This window comes from Melozone crissalis, unplaced genomic scaffold (genome assembly GCF_028551555.1).
Source record: "Melozone crissalis strain CALT ecotype California unplaced genomic scaffold, PUWL_Pcris_2 ptg000038l_1, whole genome shotgun sequence".
NCBI classification, from domain to species: domain Eukaryota; kingdom Metazoa; phylum Chordata; class Aves; order Passeriformes; family Passerellidae; genus Melozone; species Melozone crissalis.
Genome location: NW_026535816.1, coordinates 7940878 through 7958775, shown reverse-complemented (window position 1 = coordinate 7958775; position 17898 = coordinate 7940878). Strand labels below are relative to the sequence as shown.

General features: G+C 46.1%; 1 protein-coding gene across 4 annotated transcripts in view; it reads right to left on the bottom strand.

Annotated features, from left to right (window-relative positions):
- The window catches only part of MPPED2 (metallophosphoesterase domain containing 2), a 123002-nt gene extending 106323 nt beyond the window's left edge, over positions 1-16679 (bottom strand). Inside the window, exons 1-2 of one of the 4 annotated variants that reach the window (XM_054283724.1) lie at positions 16588-16679; positions 11644-11886 (exon numbers count right to left, since the gene is read on the bottom strand). In XM_054283724.1, coding sequence (XP_054139699.1) covers positions 11644-11771 — 128 coding nt within the window. In that variant the 5' untranslated portion in view covers positions 11772-11886; positions 16588-16679. Of the gene's footprint in view, positions 1-11643; positions 11887-12070; positions 13488-14615; positions 15414-15517; positions 15548-16587 lie in introns of those variants that run through there. The other 3 variants (XM_054283727.1, XM_054283726.1, XM_054283725.1) reach the window with 3 other exon arrangements.
- Positions 16680-17898: the final 1219 nt, after the last annotated feature.

Genomic DNA, 17898 nt, shown 5'->3' with positions numbered 1-17898 from the left:
ATTTGTCACTCCCCGTCACATAATGATTTAAATTTAGAAAATAAGCCCACTATAAAATAGGGCACATAAAAATAAGGGCAAGCATCTCTCTGCCAGTGGAGAACACAGGTGAACTTGCAGCAGAAATAAAAAGGGCCTGATCTATCAGCTATGAAGAGGACAACTGTATTTGGGGAGGGTGAATTCTGGATGATGAGCTGCTCTGCAGCCATCCTCTGTTGCAGTGTGTTACAATTTCCTGTTTTACTTCCCAGCCCCTTCCCAGGTGTGGCAATACCTCTCTCCCTTCCCCCTCGCCCCCTTGCTGAGTGAGTTCTGTCAATCAGGCTTAACATTCCAGCAAGGCCTCGTGTGGTTGCTCAAGTTCAAAGGATGCAATTCAGGCCTGGGGTCATTGGCCTATGTGTCCCTCGTCCCCTGAGACCCTCCTCCTCCCACCTGGTTGGTGCTCAGTGTCCCTTCCCTCCCCCTGTCCCTGGGCTTAAATTGAGCCAGAACCATGTGCTCGGGATTCTGTTGGAGCTGTTACCAAGATTCAGATATCTGTGACCATGGAATAAACTCTGGATATTAACCCTCCGGCAGAATCCATCTCCTTTTCCTCTTCACCCTAGCCTGAAGCCTTCCCACCTGATGTAAACTGAGTTTCTACAAGTCTAGACTTGTTTCAGTGCCCAGCTGCAACCTCCAGCCAGCCAAAAGTGTCTCTGGGGTGAAACACCACAGTTGCCGCCTTTGGCCCAGCAGCAAGGATCAGACTGGCCCAGGCACAATCTACCTGGTAATATTGGGATCATATTCCAATAATCCTCTGCTCCACCCTGAAAGCTGCAGCAGAGCTCATGGCCCAGCCCTGAGTGCCAGCAGCAGCAGATCCTGCAGCACACACAGAATCACAGAATAATGAGGTTGGAAGAGACCTCTAAGAACATCGAGTCCAACCCATGCCCTAACACCTCAACCAGACTATAGCACCAAGTGCCATGGCCAGTCTTTTTTTAAGACACAGAGATGGTGATTCTACCACCTCCCTGGCAAGAGCATTCCAGTACTTTATTACTCTTTCAGTGAAAAATTTTTTCCTAATATCCAACCTGTACCTTCCCTGACATAGCTTGAGACTGTGTCCTCTGATTCTGTCAGTGACCAACCCCACCTGTCTGCAGCCTCCCTTCAGGAAGGTGTAGAGAGCAATAAGGTCACCCCTAAGCCTCCTCTTCTCCAGGCTAAACACCCTCAGCTCCCTCAGTGGTTCCTCACAGGGTTTGTGCTCCCAGCCCCTCCCCAGCCTCGTTGCCTCCTCTGGGTGTGCTCGAGCGTCTCAAGGCCCTTCCCAGCCTGAGGGGCCAGAGCTGGGCACAGCACTCAGGGTGTGCCCTCACAGGGCCAGGCACAGCGGCAGAATGGCCTCCCTGCTCCTGCTGGCCACACCATTCCTGATCAACGTCCTTCCCAGCCTGAGGGGCCAGAGCTGGGCACAGCACTCAGGGTGTGCCCTCACAGGGCCAGGCACAGCGGCAGAATGGCCTCCCTGCTCCTGCTGGCCACACCATTCCTGATCCAGGCCAGGATTCCATTGGCCCTCTTGCCCACCCAGCACTCTGCTGGCTCATGTCCAGCCGGCTGTGGAGCAGCACCCCCAGGTCCCTTTGTGCCTGGGCACTGTCCAGCCACTCTGTCCCCAGCTTGGGACGTTGTAGGGGATTGCTGTGGCCAAAATGTAGAACTGGGCACTTGGACTGATTAAACTTCATCCTGTTGGACTCTGCCCATCCATCCAACCGATCTAAGTCTCTCGTAGAGCCCTTCTTACTGCCAATGGATCAACACAAGCTCCCAGGGCTGGGGGAACCTCCAGCTTTATTGAGGTCATGACCAGGCTTTATGGCCAACTCTTTAGGTGATAAATAAAATGACTGCAATGCCAGGTACCTAAACTTTATTGTTTGGAACCCAAACTTGCTGTTTTCTGCTCCTCCAACCACTTGGTACTGCTGCAGGAATGTTCCTGGGTGCAAGATTGTCCTAACCTAGCTTTTTGTCTGAGAAAGGCAGCAAAATAAAAACCATTAAATGGGGTCTAGTCTCATTTACCACAGGACAGAATTGGTTTGACTTCAGTATTTTAAATGCACACGTTCCCTGTTTTATTTTAGGTCATCTTAACTTGCTGGATTTTTTTTAACATATTGGTTAAAAATTTTTTAACATTAAAATTTAGTTTTTTTAACTTATTTTTTTTTAGTTAACATATTGGTTTATAATGTGGTGGGTCTGGCAGTGCTAGATTAATGGCTGGAGTTGATAATCCAGCCTAAACAAATTGATAATTCAGTCACAGCTTCCTCCTAAATAAAAACAACCACACAGATATTCAGATACACAGACCCAGCACTGGGGAGGCTACACAAGGATAGAGATCACTGGAAGCAGCTCATTGGAAAAAAAAAAACAGAACAAAACCAAAACTTCAGCTGCAGCACACCACCTAAAAACTGCAACCTCCATGGCCCACACCAAAACTGAAAGGAAATGGGTGAGACTTGAATTTCCAAACCCCAGCAAACAAGCTGTACCTTGTGAAGCAGCTGCTAGGAAGGATGTGCATCTGCACTGCTCTGGTGCTCACTCACACCACAGGGAAGAGCTCAGGGCCACTCTCAGGCCCTCTGCAAGCAGCAACAACCTCCTCGAGGCCATAAAACTGCAGCTGCACGTGCCAAGTATGAGTCAAACCACTGGAAACAAGAAGTCATTGCTCCAAGGAGCAAAACTCACAGCTCGCTGGAAAATCCACTCCTAGGGACTCAGGAAATTGCAAATTACGCAGGGAATGATTTCCCCATGCAGGACAGGGAGGACTGCCCACCCAGCACCAGGCTGGGCTCTGCCTTGCCAGCAGCAGCTTCACAAGCTCACTGCCCAGAGATGCTCTGAAGATATCCTGAGATATTTTAAAGGCATGTCCCTGCCTCACTGTACTTCTGCTGGGCCTAAAAGCATTTATTTTCTCAAGTTACACTGTGGCATGTCACAGAATCCAAAAGGCAAGCTGTTCAAGCGTTCCTTTGACAGGGAGACAGGCTAGCCCTCCATTTCTGAATTTTTTCCATGATGTTAGGCCACTGACTCCAAAATTAAGCCACCTCTGGGAGCTCAAGATCAGAAATGTTAACTCAAAAAATTACCATGCTGACACCAAGTACCAAAAAAAATCAACATCCACAACCAACACTTGGTCACTTCTGAAATAAACTTATTGCACCACTAAACTTCTTGCATCAAACATAAGCGAGCTGCATATAAAAATTTAACATCTAACAAGTCACAGACATCTTTTATGAAATTCCTTTCCTTAGGATTTTTCCTCCTGAAAAGCTGAGAGGCCTCAGGAACAAAATGTAAACAATGATTATCTGCTGCTGTGAGATGCAACCGGTGCATCTGTGATTGGTCTCATGTTGTTGTTTTTAATTAATGGCCAATCTCAGCCCAGCTAGCTCGGACAGAGAGCCGAGACACAAACCTTTGTTATCATTCTTGCTGATTCTATTCTTAGCTAGCCTTCTGATGAAACCTTTTCTTCTATTCTTTTAGTATATTTTCAATGTAATATATATCATAAAATAACAAATCAAGCCTTTTGAAACATGGAGTGAGATCCTCGTCTCTTCCCTCAAGCTGAGACCCCTGTGAACATCATCACAATAACACAGACATCTAAACTCACATTATTTACAGGGCTTTCCTTCTGCTTATTTGCCCAAAACCAAAAAAATTCCAGCAAGGGTTTGCAGAAAAAAAGAGCCAGATGTGTGACAGGTAGGCAGCTGCAGCACTTTGTGTCACAGCAAGGGAAGCAGCTCCCTCACCACTGCTGCCAGGGAAGAGCAGCCTCATCCTGCCACTGGGAGAGAACCAGGAGCCAAAATTTCTGCAGTGGGATTTGCAGTGTGGGGCCTGCAGGTTCAGCTGTTAACTCTCTGTTAGGAAATCCACTCTCTAGGAGTTGTTTCACAGGACAGATTGTGCCTCACCCTTCAAGCACTAAATAAAAGCAAGAATCTGCTCCAATTCTGCAAGAATAATTCCACAACAATTCCACAAGAATTCCACATCCCTACTGCCCTGGTATTTTAAAAAAAAAAAAGAAATTCACAAGTTTCCAGTGACAGCACAACATCCTGATTGCAACATATTTCCATCTTTTTTGTGAAATTGCTTCACAGAAAAGTTCCCTGGGTGAGCACAAGGTGCTGTGGCAGGAGCCCCTGCTGCACACAGCATTCCTGGCCACATCCCATCACACTTCCCCCAAAAGGTTTTTGGGAGACACACACACATTTGTGTGCTGTACATAAACCTGGAAGTGCAGCTCAGCTGTGTCTCAGTGTGACTGACCATGAAATGAACCCTACAGTCAACACCATGTAATGAAAATTTCCTTTTCTAGTGCTCAGCTACTGAGCGGGGCCCTGCAGATAAAGTGTTTGTGACCTGAAGGCTTCTCTGCAGCAACAACACACATGAACACAAAACAACTTCTCTTCCCTCCCTCTCAGGGCTTAGCAACAGCAGCCAGGCTGACTCCAGAAGGTGTTTTAACAGCACATTTTCATCAAGGAAAATCTTCCTCAGTCTTATTTCTGCACCAAAGGTGAACACAAACCCCCTTCTCTCCCTGCCTGCTGGTGGATCCATAAGCACATAATTCATGGCAGCTATTTCAGCAGATGCAAACAGCTTGCTTGCTGGAGTTTGGAAATTCAAGCCTTACCCATTTATTTCCAGTTTTGATGTGGGCCATGAAGGCTGCAGTTTTTAGGCGCTGTGCTGTAGCTTAACTTTTGTGTGGTTGTTCTTAATTAGGAAGAAGCTAATTATGACTGAATTATGGATTTGTTGAGGCTGGATTATCAACTCCAGCCATTCATCTAGCACTGCCAGACCCACCACAATATAAACCAATATGTTAAATGCTGAAGATATTTAAAAAACAAAAAAATCCAGCAAGTTAAGATGACACTAAGCCAGCTCCCTGTGCTGGCTGCCCCTGTGGCCCTCCACTGGTTTGGCTACATCAGGAGAGGGATCACTGGAAGAAGATCATTGGAAAAAAAAACCCAAAAAAACCAAACAAAACCAAACCAAACTAAAACAAAAATCCAACTAAACCAAAATCCCCACCCCACTAGAAGGACATTTGTACCCTGGACTGTTCCCAGGGGTCCCTGTGGTCAGGATGGCCCTGAGATGTGTCAGTCTCTTTTCTCAGCTCTGCAACTGAAGGAGGGGTCAGGATTCTCCTGTTCTGGTTCTCAAAGTTGTTTATTTTCTGTTATCTATAACATTCTTTCTCTGACCTGCTGAGGTCTGTCCAGCAGGTCAGTCAGTGGCACACCGACTGCCTTCAGGGCAGAGTTGTCTTTTTATACTAAAAACTACGTGCACTTTATTCGCAATAATTTTCTAATACTTATCACTTATGTTAGACAGTCTGTCCCTACTTTAAACTAATCTCAAAGTGCCACCATCGCTCAGAAGATGGAGGTTAGGAAGGAGAAAGAAGGACAAGGCACACCCAAATTCTTCCATCTTGGCACTTCGAGCCCCCATTCTAAAAACCCCAAAATTCTACTTTTCACTCTGTGGCAAACTAACTGTCATTCTGCTTAAACTTTCATGGCTAGTAAATCCTCATATAAGGTTGGTAATTTTTTCTATGGGTCAAAATCAGAGGCACAGGGGTCCTGGGTGCTCTGCCAGGGTCTCTGAGCCCCCTGGCAGGGGCTGGAGCCATCCAGGGCAGCCAGAGGGATGTCCTGGGTTTCGCAGATTCAGTGTCCATCCTGCAGCCCCCAAAGGCTCTGCCACCTCTCCAGGGGCAGGCAGGAGCAGCAGATCCAGCCCTGAAGCCTCTCCTTGTAGCAGGGATCTCCCCCTAAATACTGATGGATTGGTTTTGACAGGCACAAACTGCTCTGGCAGCCTGGTCCCCCAGCACAAGAGGGGTTAATCCCCACCTAAAAGCACACCTGGCTTCTGGCTTAGAGCAGGGTGATGTGCCAAGACAGTAGTAACAGGGCAATGGTGACAAAAATAAATTATTTTAAACCTGTCTTACATTTATTGTAATAATAATAATAATAATATTGGCACTTTTACAGCATTAGCCTTCCAGGGATGTCAGGCCATTTTTTAAAGGTAGAGTTGGTATTACTCTTTTTTACAAGGACAAAAAGAAAGGTCAGGAATTTAATCAATTTTTCAAGAGTGCTTAGCATATGATGACTGCACTGTATAAACTCAATACAAGGGGCCTGAATTTGAATTTTAATTACAAAACTGAGCCTTACACCAGCACTGTATGAACACTTGCAGTATGCTCCACACGCCAGCATCCCAAATAAGTGCAGCTCCTTTAAAAAATTATTTTTATTTTACACCTAAAATTTAAGTTTAGAACTTAGGTGCTGCTTAGATTTTTGCACAAGTAACTCTGAACAGTGTAAAAATCAGGGGGATGGCAGAGATCTTCACTCACACAGATGTGCACAGGCACCAGTGAGAGTTTTCTTAATGACTAAACCTGCACCAAGGTGAGCTGAGCATGAGCCAGGAGCCCAGGAGAAAATCCCTGGTTTAAGTGCACTCATTCAAAGCATTCCTGTTTCCACAACTTAAATGTCACTTGATTGTTTCAGAGACTATTTTTTATATATTTATAATAAATATCTATTTAATATAATGTGTATATATATATATATACATACACACGTATATATATATAAAATACTAGAAATAAATGTTTGTAATAAATAATATTAATTATTAAATTTTATAATAGATAATTTTATACTAGATATATTTATGATAAATATGTAATTCTATATTTATTTACTTAATAACAAATGAATATTTATTTATTTGGCAAAATCAGTAGTGAAAAGAAACCCGAATGGTTATAAACTGTGTATATTTTTGTAAAAAAAAATTAAATATATTATATATGAAATATATACAAAATATATATCATAAATATAAAAATACATATATTTTATATATAAAATATATTTTATATAGTTTATATATAAAATATATATAGAATATATATTATATATATATTTATTTATTTATATAAAATATATATCCTATGTATATTTTATATATATATATATATACACTGACTGCTGTCAGACTGAGTCTCCTTTTTTCTCAACCAATAACATTACATGTACCAGCTCCACTTTTCGGTAAATGTCAAATGAGTTCATATTTTGCTAATGCCAAATATCACACACCTCACATGAAACAAAGATCCAGGCTGCTGCAAATCAAGTCCATGATTTCCCACTAATCTCAGGGGGAGGTTATAAAGCTCATCAAATGCAGGATGGTTTCCCCAAGAAAAGAAAAGGAAAATAAAAAAACAATAAATCAAGATCCTCTCTTGTCAAGGTGAGTAGTCTAAAAAGATTCTAACAATGTAAACTTTTATCACAGCTGAAAGACTTTCCTTCTATGATCAAAAAGCTGTGGTTTTATTTTTTTATTATTATACTCTGATTTTAAAGCAAAAATTTTAACCAGATTTCTGATTTTAAGGAAGTTGCAGAATTAAAGTTTAAAATTATTTAAAATTCTGTCACTGTGCCCTACTTTGAAGTTTCAGCTTTTTATATATATAAATATATAAGTATAAATATATATACATATATATGTATAGATATATAATATATATCTATATATACATATTTATCTCTATTTATAGATAGATATATTGATATTTATATAATTTTTTATATATATACATATATATTTACACACAGACATTTACGTACTTTATTCAACCAGACATATATTTTTACCAATATAAAACTTTGCTTATACTCTTTAAAATAAGAATATTCTCATGGGGGATTGCTCTAGTGCAGAAAAGGCAGTAAAATTATATAGTTACAGCTTGAAAAATGTATCTCCAGCTATGACTAAATTTATTTAGAGGACTTTTGCTCTGGCACAGAAACCCCTGTTTTTCCTCACTCCCCTATTATTGAATTTCAACCATAACAAAGTGTGAATATGCAGTGAAACTACCCTAAAAAAAGAAGCCACCACTACTCCAAAAGGCTCAGCCTACAGCTATTTTCTTATTTTATCTTCACAAAACTCCCTCATCCTCAGCAGACAGGCCTGTCCAAAGGTGTATTTTCCATAATAGAAACACCAGGTTTATTTCACTCTTCTCTGGGTTTTCTTTTTTCCCTGCAAGTAAATGGGCTGTTGCACCTAAACAGGAAGATTTTTCTCTTTAAAAATTAAGGAAGGAGTTTTTCACTTGGATTTGTCCCCAGGCTGCATCCTGGTATTGTTGGTACCATCGCCAGCAGCCTCATACAGAATATTTTAAAAGTCTAAACGGGCTTAAAAAGCTGGTTTAGTTAAAAAATAAACAAACAAACACCCAAAAAAACCCTCAAACGTGCTCTTATACACCTAAGGGGCAAGAAGCACTTCCCTCTTTAAATCACAATGCTTGCCAAAAAATTTGAAAGTATGAAAACTTTCAAAAGAATAATCATCAACATGAAGCACAGAGAAGCATATTATAGGTGCTATAATATTAATCACTATTTATAGCTATATTTTTAACTATTTTTTATTATTTTGCAGCTGCCCTTAAAAGCAGGGAACTGAAGTGATGCTGTAAATTAAACCCAACAGAAAGTTAACACTAACTGGACAAAGTAATCAAATACAAGCACTTTGTAACAGTCTAAGTAACTAAAAGTTACAGTCTAAAATGTAAGTTACAGTCTAACTGTATCTAAGTAACTGAAACCCGAGGGTGGGAGCATCGCTTCAAGATAAAATAATATTTAAGATTACGTCTCTTTATGCAAAACAATTGTGCAGCAAAATTGCCTTTAGAATACCTGTTCAAACATTAATTAGTAGAGAAACAAAATGAAATTAAATTTAATGACATGAAATGGTTGGACAAACTGATTCAAAAGTTGCACAGACAAAACTGCTGTCGCTGCCAGCACAAGCAAAGGGAGCTGTAATAAATATTCTGTTTTTAAATGACACTATGCTTAAATAAACTGACTAAGGAGTATTAAAAATACATATAAAGAGAACTCTATCTCAGCTGACTGAACTACATGAAAGGCACAAAATAAAAGTGGGACAAGGAGCCCAGGACATGTGAAGTGGCAAAGTAGTGCCTTACTCACCAGATTTATGCTGGTGGTATTCCATGGGTTCTCCGCTACTCTCTGTAAAATCAGAGTCAGGCCCGGAGGATACAGGACCTTGCAAATGGCTCAGTGTAGGCCAAGAAACCAGTTCTCACCTTTGCAGTGCATATCCATAAAGAAATTACTTCTAAAACCAATATTTCCTTCAGCAAAGAACGCTGTCCTTAAGCTGCCCCCAGCTCCTGATTGATGCCCTGCAGCAACAGAGTGCCCTGCTGCCCACATACAGAGCACAAAACTCAGCCCCCACGTTGCTCCACTCATTTCTCTTCATCCCATGATATTTAAAATAAATTTTTCACTAGGGAACAAAGCCTCCTCAAACTCCCTCTTAGGAAAAATACAAGAAAAAGAAATCAACAAACCACACAGATGCATTGCTTTAAAAGACAGCAACAAAGAAAAGCAGACTGTAAAACCAAATCAAATCAATCCTGGCAGCTGCAGCAATGTAGCACTAACAGAACCAGAACACAGTAAAAAGATCATGGTTTCTCTGTTAATACTGCTTTTACCAATTTTCTGTTAAGATTTCTCACTTGATGACAGCCACTTTCAGATGAACACACAAAACTTCCATTACAATCCATTAAGAAGCCAAATAAAGGCTCCATCTGAGGCTACCACATAATCCAGTCTCCCCCCAGCAATAATTTTGTTTCTCACATCACACAAACCCTCAGCACACCCAGATCTTCCCTTCCTTGCTGTCCACCTGGTGGAGGATCCCCCCTCTCTCCTTTCTCAACAAGTTTTCTAAAATCTGTATTTGCTATCCAGACCTGCACCTGGACTCAGCTCCTGCACTGGAACATTTCTATCTCTGCTTCCATTGGCAATCTGAGACTAATTCATTGCCAGTTTTTCAAAATTTTGATCTCCCTTTCATGTGCCACACCCTCTGCTGAACCAGAATTTCTGATTTTAAGAAAGTTGTAATATTTAAGTTAAAAATTATTTAAAAATCTGTCGGTACTTTGAAGTTTCAGTGTTTATTTCAGCTACAGGGTTTTTCCAAACAAGTATCTTTCACGACATCCATCAAGTCAGTATCATTTTACACTATCCCTTAGAGGAGTGCCTGCATGTTTGAGGTTTTTAAACAAAGCACGAGCAACTTTTACAGTGCTGAACACCACACTTAGTCCTAAATTCAGCTCCCGCTGAAGTCAATAGCCATAGGAAGGAGTTCTTTAAAACTGCTTTCTGATTTTCTTTTGTTTGCTTTGAATTCCTTCTCTAAATAAGATTTGTACTTAACGTCAGTCAGAAGCCCAGCCTGGAGTGCAAAACACACAACAGAAATTTGCTGGCAAAAGGTCTGAAAAGTGAATCGAGACGCGGAAATGTTTCTAAAAATCAAAGTTACATCATCATCGTGGCAGCAACAAATCAAACGTAATTAATGGGAAGTTTTCCACCTTGAAAAGCGAATGCACGACAGACAGACACTCGTCAGCATCCTTCCTAAAGTTGCCTTTAGGAACATTGTAACCACACGAAATCCTATTAGAAGGTGCTGAACTCCTACATTGTGACTCTTCCGGCAGGCTTCTACATAACAAAAATGCAATGAAGTACCATACAACTTTCCCCCCTTATTATGCAAAATCCTTATCAAATTCAATAGTGTGACATGGTTCAAAATCCTGCCTAACAATGGCTCGCAGGATGTCCAGGGATGTCGGCTTTGTTTTTAGTTTCACGTGCTTTTCAGTCTATTAATGCTAAGGAAAAAAAAAAAAAAAAGAACCTTGGCATAAATAACCGATAGAGATCAAAAACCCCACTGAACAATGGGAAAGAAATTCAGAGTTGGAACCGGTGCTTTGCTGGGCGAGCAGCCCTTTGTGCCTAGGTGCCGACCCTGGGTGTCACGGCAGCCGGCAAGGAGGAGGTGAGGGAAGGAGGAACCTCCATCTCCCCTCTCCCCACGGTGTTCCCCGGGCTGGAGCTCGCAGGGAGGTGCTGGAAGGGTTCGCAGCTCCCCGGAGGAGCCGCGGGGCAGCCCCGGCTCCTTTGTGCGGCAGGTTGCGGGTGGAATGTGGAATGCGGCACACGTTCCTCTCGCCACCGCCAGGACAAAGGATTCACTGATGGGGGGGACAATTAGTCCCAATTAGGCCTATTTCGCAGCTGAGTGTAAGCGCTGGGGGAAGGGAGCTGAAATCTTACAGCAACGGGTCCCTCAGGCCAGTGGAAGCCACATCAGTGAAGTGACAAGCTTGAGTCCCACCGAGGTGGTGGCACCTCCATCCAGGAGACGATGGAGCGCAGCTCGCACACAGCGGGGCCACAACCCGCTAACCATTCTGCCTCTCGGCTGCCAAGGCAATTTCCCAGTTTTCCAGCCCCTCGTGGAGCAGCAGTGGATACTCACATGTGCACGTGGGGAGGCTGGAAGCGGCTCTGGTTGATGTTGTAGTGCGTGAACGCCTGCGTTGGGTTGGAGCTGTACTCATCCACCGTTATGGTAACTTTGCCTTGTGAAGGAATTCCATGAGCCATCCTTCCTCCTTATGGACATGAGCAGCTCACAGCTTGCCAAGGCCAGGGGCAGGGCAGGGCATCGTGCTCCGGGCAGATCCCGGCTCCCAGCAGCTCCGCATCAACTCCGTGACCTCTGCCGGGAGAGACAGACAGCGCACGCTGCTGTGAGCCACAAGATGTAAACACACACTGACCCACTGCTCCCAAGCTCTCGCGACTTCCATGCAGATTTCAGATCTTTTTCTATATTCCCGATGTACCCATCACCCCTCTCCACGAATTACTATTCACTTTGTTGGTTTTTTTTTTTTAATTACCTCATCATCCAACTCCATCATCATTAGACATATCCAAAGGATGAATGCTTAAAGTAAGGGTTTGTCTTCAGGGGGTGGGGAAAGGGGGAATAAAATATCCGTGTTGAAAGCTCCAGTTAAATACTCCCCATTTCTTATCCTTGATTTTAAATAACATCTCCTGTTAATTGCAACCACGAAAAACTTGCAAGTGGACCCAGCTTCCTGAAGGACAAAAGGCTTTCCACAAACATGCACACTTGTTTTCAAGCTGCTGTGGCTGTGGAACACGAACAGCTGAGAAGCTTACAAGAAACTCATGTAAAGAACACCAGTTACAATTGCACAGCTAAAGGCACACCCAATACCTTCAAATCGAGGTGTTTGAGTGCCCAGAGAAAGGCGAGTACGAAGGCAATGTTAACAAAATATCCGGATTACAGCATTGAAACTAGTTTGGGCTCACTGTTAGCAGACAGCAACAATTTATCTGACTTTAGCGCGATTTTACGCACAAACATTTCTGCGTAAAATGAAAGAAACAGGCTCTTCCCTCTCTCTGCATCCCTGTCTTTGGCTTCTTCAGAGTGCTCTTAAACACACTTTGAGCTAGGCCTGGATGTGTGTGCTGTGGTATCAGTCAGAACCTCCCAAACACGCCCCGCTGTGTGCGCAAAATCCGAGCTTGGATTTCTGCGGTCCATAACTGAGGACACCTCAGGTTGTGATATAGAAAAGCTGCCTTCCTTTCAGAGGGCATCTGTGGCAATGGATCAGCCCGTGGTCGAAGGATTCCAAGATGAGCAGCTCTGTAGAAGCCCCGTTTAGAGGCAGGTCCTCAGCTGGGACACAGCTGCAAGGACTTGGGTGAAATCGCCACTCTCTGAAATTCCTCCCTTCAGCTGCCACCTGCAAGAGTGGGCTTCCCCTGTCTGGAGAGCGTTTCACAAAAGTAAATCCTTGCTTACTGGGAAGACAAAGAGAGGGGAAAGAGAAGAGCCCTGAGCATCCAACCAAGCAATATTCTTCCAGTGCAACTTCCCTGGGCTCCTCTAGCTCCCAGATAGAAATGTGCTTGCCATGTGTAACGCTAAGCATTTGAAATCTTTGATTTGTATTCAAAATATATTTTTAATACAAAGACTAATTTCCAGTTTGGCAAGAGGCACGATGAAAACGCTCTGCAAATGGCAGATGGCCTGCTATAGGCCATTTATTTTACTATTTTACCACCTCAGGCCTATGTAGGCTTCCATATGTTGGTTGGGTTGAGACATTCTGCAGACTTCATTCTAGTAACTGGATTCTAACCTTCATCTTCTTTAGCATTGGAAGGAAAAAAAAAAAAAAAAAAGCAAGAGGAAAAAATTAACAGGGAAAAAAATACGATGAAGATGAAATGAAAAGGAAAAGCAGCAATTTCAAAACTGTCACTAGAGATGGTAGAGCGCTGTAACTGTGGTCACAGCCTGGTCCTCCCCTCTGAGACCTGGTGGACCTCTCTCATGAGAACAAAGTTTCAGCAGCAGGAACCAGCAAGGGTGAGCTCTGCTGGAACACATCTTTGCCGTGCTAGATGCGGCAGAAGATGCTGCAAGAACTGCTCACACAAAGTAGTGGCTACCACGCCAAGTTTGCAGCTGTCTCCTGAATTTCCTTTACAATTACACTTCAGCGTTGTTTTGCATAACAGTAAAACACAACACCTGCTTCAAACTGCAATCCTGTTCCAAGCACTGCTGTGCTGCTGTTCTTTTGAGATAGGAACTACGAAGAGTGAGCAAGAGCAGAGCAGAGCAGCATAATTGCCCTGCACTGAGAAGTACATACAAATGAAAACATCTTCCTGCCACAGAAATGACTGTCATTAACAAGACAGGCCATCAGAGCTACCAGAACAAAAAATACAGTTTTTCTTGTACGCTGCAAGAACTTTGGAGCCTTCATATGTTAAGAAGTAGTGTGAAAATTACATGCATAATGTTATTTTTTTTTTTCTGCAATTAAAAGCAGCAATATAAAACAGTGCATTAAACCAACAACAAAAATATGCTTGGGCTTTCAAAAAAGCTAAATGACACTGTTTTCAACAACCCAGCATAAGAAAGGTCAGAACATTAAATTTCATATTATAGTTCACTCATGGAAGAAAAATCTAATTTGTTCATGAGAATGAATTATACATAAAGATAATAGGCATTTTTTACAATGTTTGTAACAGTCCATGTTACTGAAAGAAATTACAACTAACTGGCATAAAACAAATGACAAGAGGACACTTAAACAGCTGCATTAAATACTTTTAAGTTGACTCTCAGTCAGATTATAAGTGTATAAGCCGCAATTGCTTCCCATTGTTCTAATCTTTAATCTTAAAAATAAATCTGTACTTAAATTGAGACAAAGCTGAACAAAGCATCTTTTAAAAATGAAATTCAACAACATGCCAGACTGGGAGTAAAAAAAATACATAATTTGAAGCTGGCTTCTGTGCCAATTCTCTTAATTTCCATTTAATACTCCATAGAGTACTACAGCTCAACTATCAGAAGTATCTAATTATTACCTTCTTTACTGTGAACGTCTCTGAAGAAAATAGAAGAAAGAAGCTGAACACTTCAAAACTTTAAAACAAACGCATCTTAGGCCCAAAATTTAAAAAAAAAAAATTAAAAGAGACTTCTTCGAATCGCTACCATTCTTTCTCCAACTATGAGCACTACTTGAAGGTTACACATGGGAGATGAGTATAAAAAAATAAGTGTTGGATTATCTTCCCATCTATCAAGGAAAAAACAACGCGTGATATCTTCTGCGCCTTTCGAGGCAGTTTTGAGCAAGAATGCCTATATTAAAGACCCAAGTGATGCTTTTTCAGCACGCTGCCTTTCCCCAGCTACAGGCTGTTCTCCTTTCGCAGCGTGTATTTGCAGCAAGACAGGAGATGTGCCATTGTACACTCTGCCCAGCCTTACAGGTATAGACAGGCACTTTTTCGGAGCAGGGCTGGCCCAAACGTGAGCTCAGCTATTTGTAAACCCTGTCAAAAAACTGCCACGAAATCTGCCCAGCTAGGTGAATTTCAATGCAGCCTTGCCTCGCACAGAGAGCGGCTCACACGAAGGCACGCGAAAAAACCATTTCCCCAAATAAAATATTTACGCCTCCCTCATCTGAATTTCAAAAAATTCGCCTCTAGCTGGGCTCGGGCTGAAAGGCAGGAGCCGGGAAGGGCTAACCCCGTGTCAACACCTTGTGGTGCTCGGTGCGCTCTCCGGGCGCTGCTCCACCGACACGGCACCGCTGCACCCACCGGGGCCGCGCCTCGGCCCGCGGAGCGCTCCCGGCTCCCCGGGATGCTGCGCTGCAGTTTGCGCGCAACTCCGCGCTCCCGCTGCCCACGGCGGGGCCGCAGCCCGGCTCTCCCCGCCCCGTTCCCCCGGTACCTGGCCCCCGGCCGCTGCCCACCTCCGGCTGCCGGGCCGCCCCGGGCTCGCCCCCCGGTGATTGATGGCTCCGGGCGGCCAATGGCTCCGGCGCGGCCCCGTCCCGGCGTGTGCCGCCGCAGCCCCCGCGCCGCGCCCCCTGCCCTGCCCTGCCCCCGCCCCGCGGCACCGCGGGCAGCGCTGCCCCGTCTGCGCCCTACGTGCCGCGCCGCACAAAGTTCACCCGGCCCCGCGGTGCCACGCACCCACACACAGAGCTGCGGGGGGAGGATGCTCGGCTCGGCTCGGAGGAGGGATGCCATGAACTCCTCAGCAGCCGCGGGCGAGCGGGGGGTGATGCCCGCCGCTTTTTATTGCGGCCGTGCCGAGCCCCGCACCGCGGCCCCAACCCCTCCGAAGCCTCCAAGTGTCTGAGGCCTCCGGGATCACGGTTTCAGAGCGGCTTCTCTGCCGGCGAAAGGGCGAGGGGCAACTCCGCCGGGGAACGCCGAGCCAACCCGCCTTTCCCTCCTTACTTTTGCGGCGTGTCCCCCCCCATCTCCGCCGCCCCCATCCCCGGCTCCCTCCGCGCCCGCAGCCCCGTCCCCGCGCCCGCCCGCTGGCCCCAGCCAGCACAAAGCTCCCCGGCCTACCCTCCCGGCCCCGCCGCCGCAACCCCCGCCCCGACCCCGCAACGCCGGCCCGCACGCCGCCCCCGCCCCCGGGCCGCCCCCGCGCCGCCGGCGCCCCGCCAGCCCCGCAGCGGCGGAGGGCAGCGGGGGCACGGCCTGGGCAGCGAGCAGGGCAGGGCAGCCTCGCTCAGCGCCGCCGACATCGCCGCCCGGGCTGCGGGGAAGCGCCGGGGCCGCCGCTCCGACCCGACCCGACCCGACCCGGCGGGCTCGGGCGGTCACGGCGGGGGCGCGGGCGGCCGCGCTCGTCCCCAGCATTGTTCGCTCGCGGGAGGCTGGAGCGGCGCCGCCAACGCCGCCGGAGCTGCCGCCCGCCCCCCCCGCGCTGCCGCCCATGACACGGCACCTCTAACCCGCCGCTTTGTGCGCCGCTGCCCCCGCCGTGCCCCGCTGCTCCCGGCACCGGCCCGGGGCCGCTCACCTTCCTTCCCTCCCTCCGCCGGCTGCCGCTGCGGGCGGCTCGGGGACGCTTCAGCGCGGGCAGCGGGGCCGCTCCATGGGGCTGCGGGGGCGCGGCCGGGGCAGAGCCTGCGCCCGACCCCGCGGCGGCGCCCGGCGGCGGCAGCGGCGGCCCTGGCTCGGCTCCGGGTCCGGGTCCGGCTGCGGGAGCGGCAGCGGGGCGGCGGCGAGGGCGGGCGCGGTGCAGTGAGCGGGGCTGCCACTGGGGTCAGGGAGCAGGCACCAGGAAACACGGCGGCCACGGCGCTGCTCGCTCGCACACACACACACACACACACACAGAGACACACACAGAGACACGCACGGCTCCTCCCGCTGCCTCGCACTTCGCCCCCCCGGGCAGGGAGGGAGCGAGCGAGCGCTGCTGCATTTCCCAAGTGCCGCACAAGGCTCCCCGAGCTGCGCTCTCCCCGCCGGGGTCACAGAGCCCGAGCCCCCCGGGACCCCCGACCCTCCGAGACACGGCCGGCCCCGCAGCACGCATCGCCCGCTGCCCACCGAGATGACAAAATAAATAAGTAATAACAATTAAAACCCCCCAAATCCTCAGAACGGGTTTTGGCATCTTCCGCCGCACCTTCCGTCAGCGGGTGTTGATGCGGTGCCCTGCGCTCCTTTGTAGGTGAGCTCACCTCAGCGACCAGAAACACCAGGGTTCGCCTTTCAGGCCGAGCATTGTCTTAGGGTAACTGGGGCTTTCCTATGGAAATATAAAATCAGGGATGTGGCTGTTGTCTTTTATTTTTTCCCCCTTTTTTCCTCCCCCTCCCATCCCCGCCAAAATCACAGCAATTGTGTCAACAGCCACAACAGCAACAAAGATTTTACGTGTTTGTTCTTTTACCTTCAAGACAGCAAATGGAAAGGGGAGACTTCCAAAAATGTATGACAATGAGGGAAAAGACAGAAGAAAGACAGGAGGAAAGAAAGACAGAAGGAAAGAAAGGAAGAAAGAAAGACAGAAGGAGCAAGCCCAAATATTTTTTAATAGTTGGGCAGACGGAAGATAAAAACAGGCCTCTAATAGTGAGTATAAGTGACCTATATATTTTAAATAAGTAATTTTGACTCTGGCCAACCTTCAGATGTGCATGGCAAGCAGGCAGGTTTTCCTTTGTTGCTGAAAGCCACGAGAAGGGTCTCCTGTATTGCCAGGCAGAAATCCACTGGGATGGAATGTCCTGTTTAGAAACATGGCAAACTAAGAAAAATGAACCTGAAAAAGACTAAATGGCATAAGACATTTTCCCAAATTTACCCTTTCACTCTGATT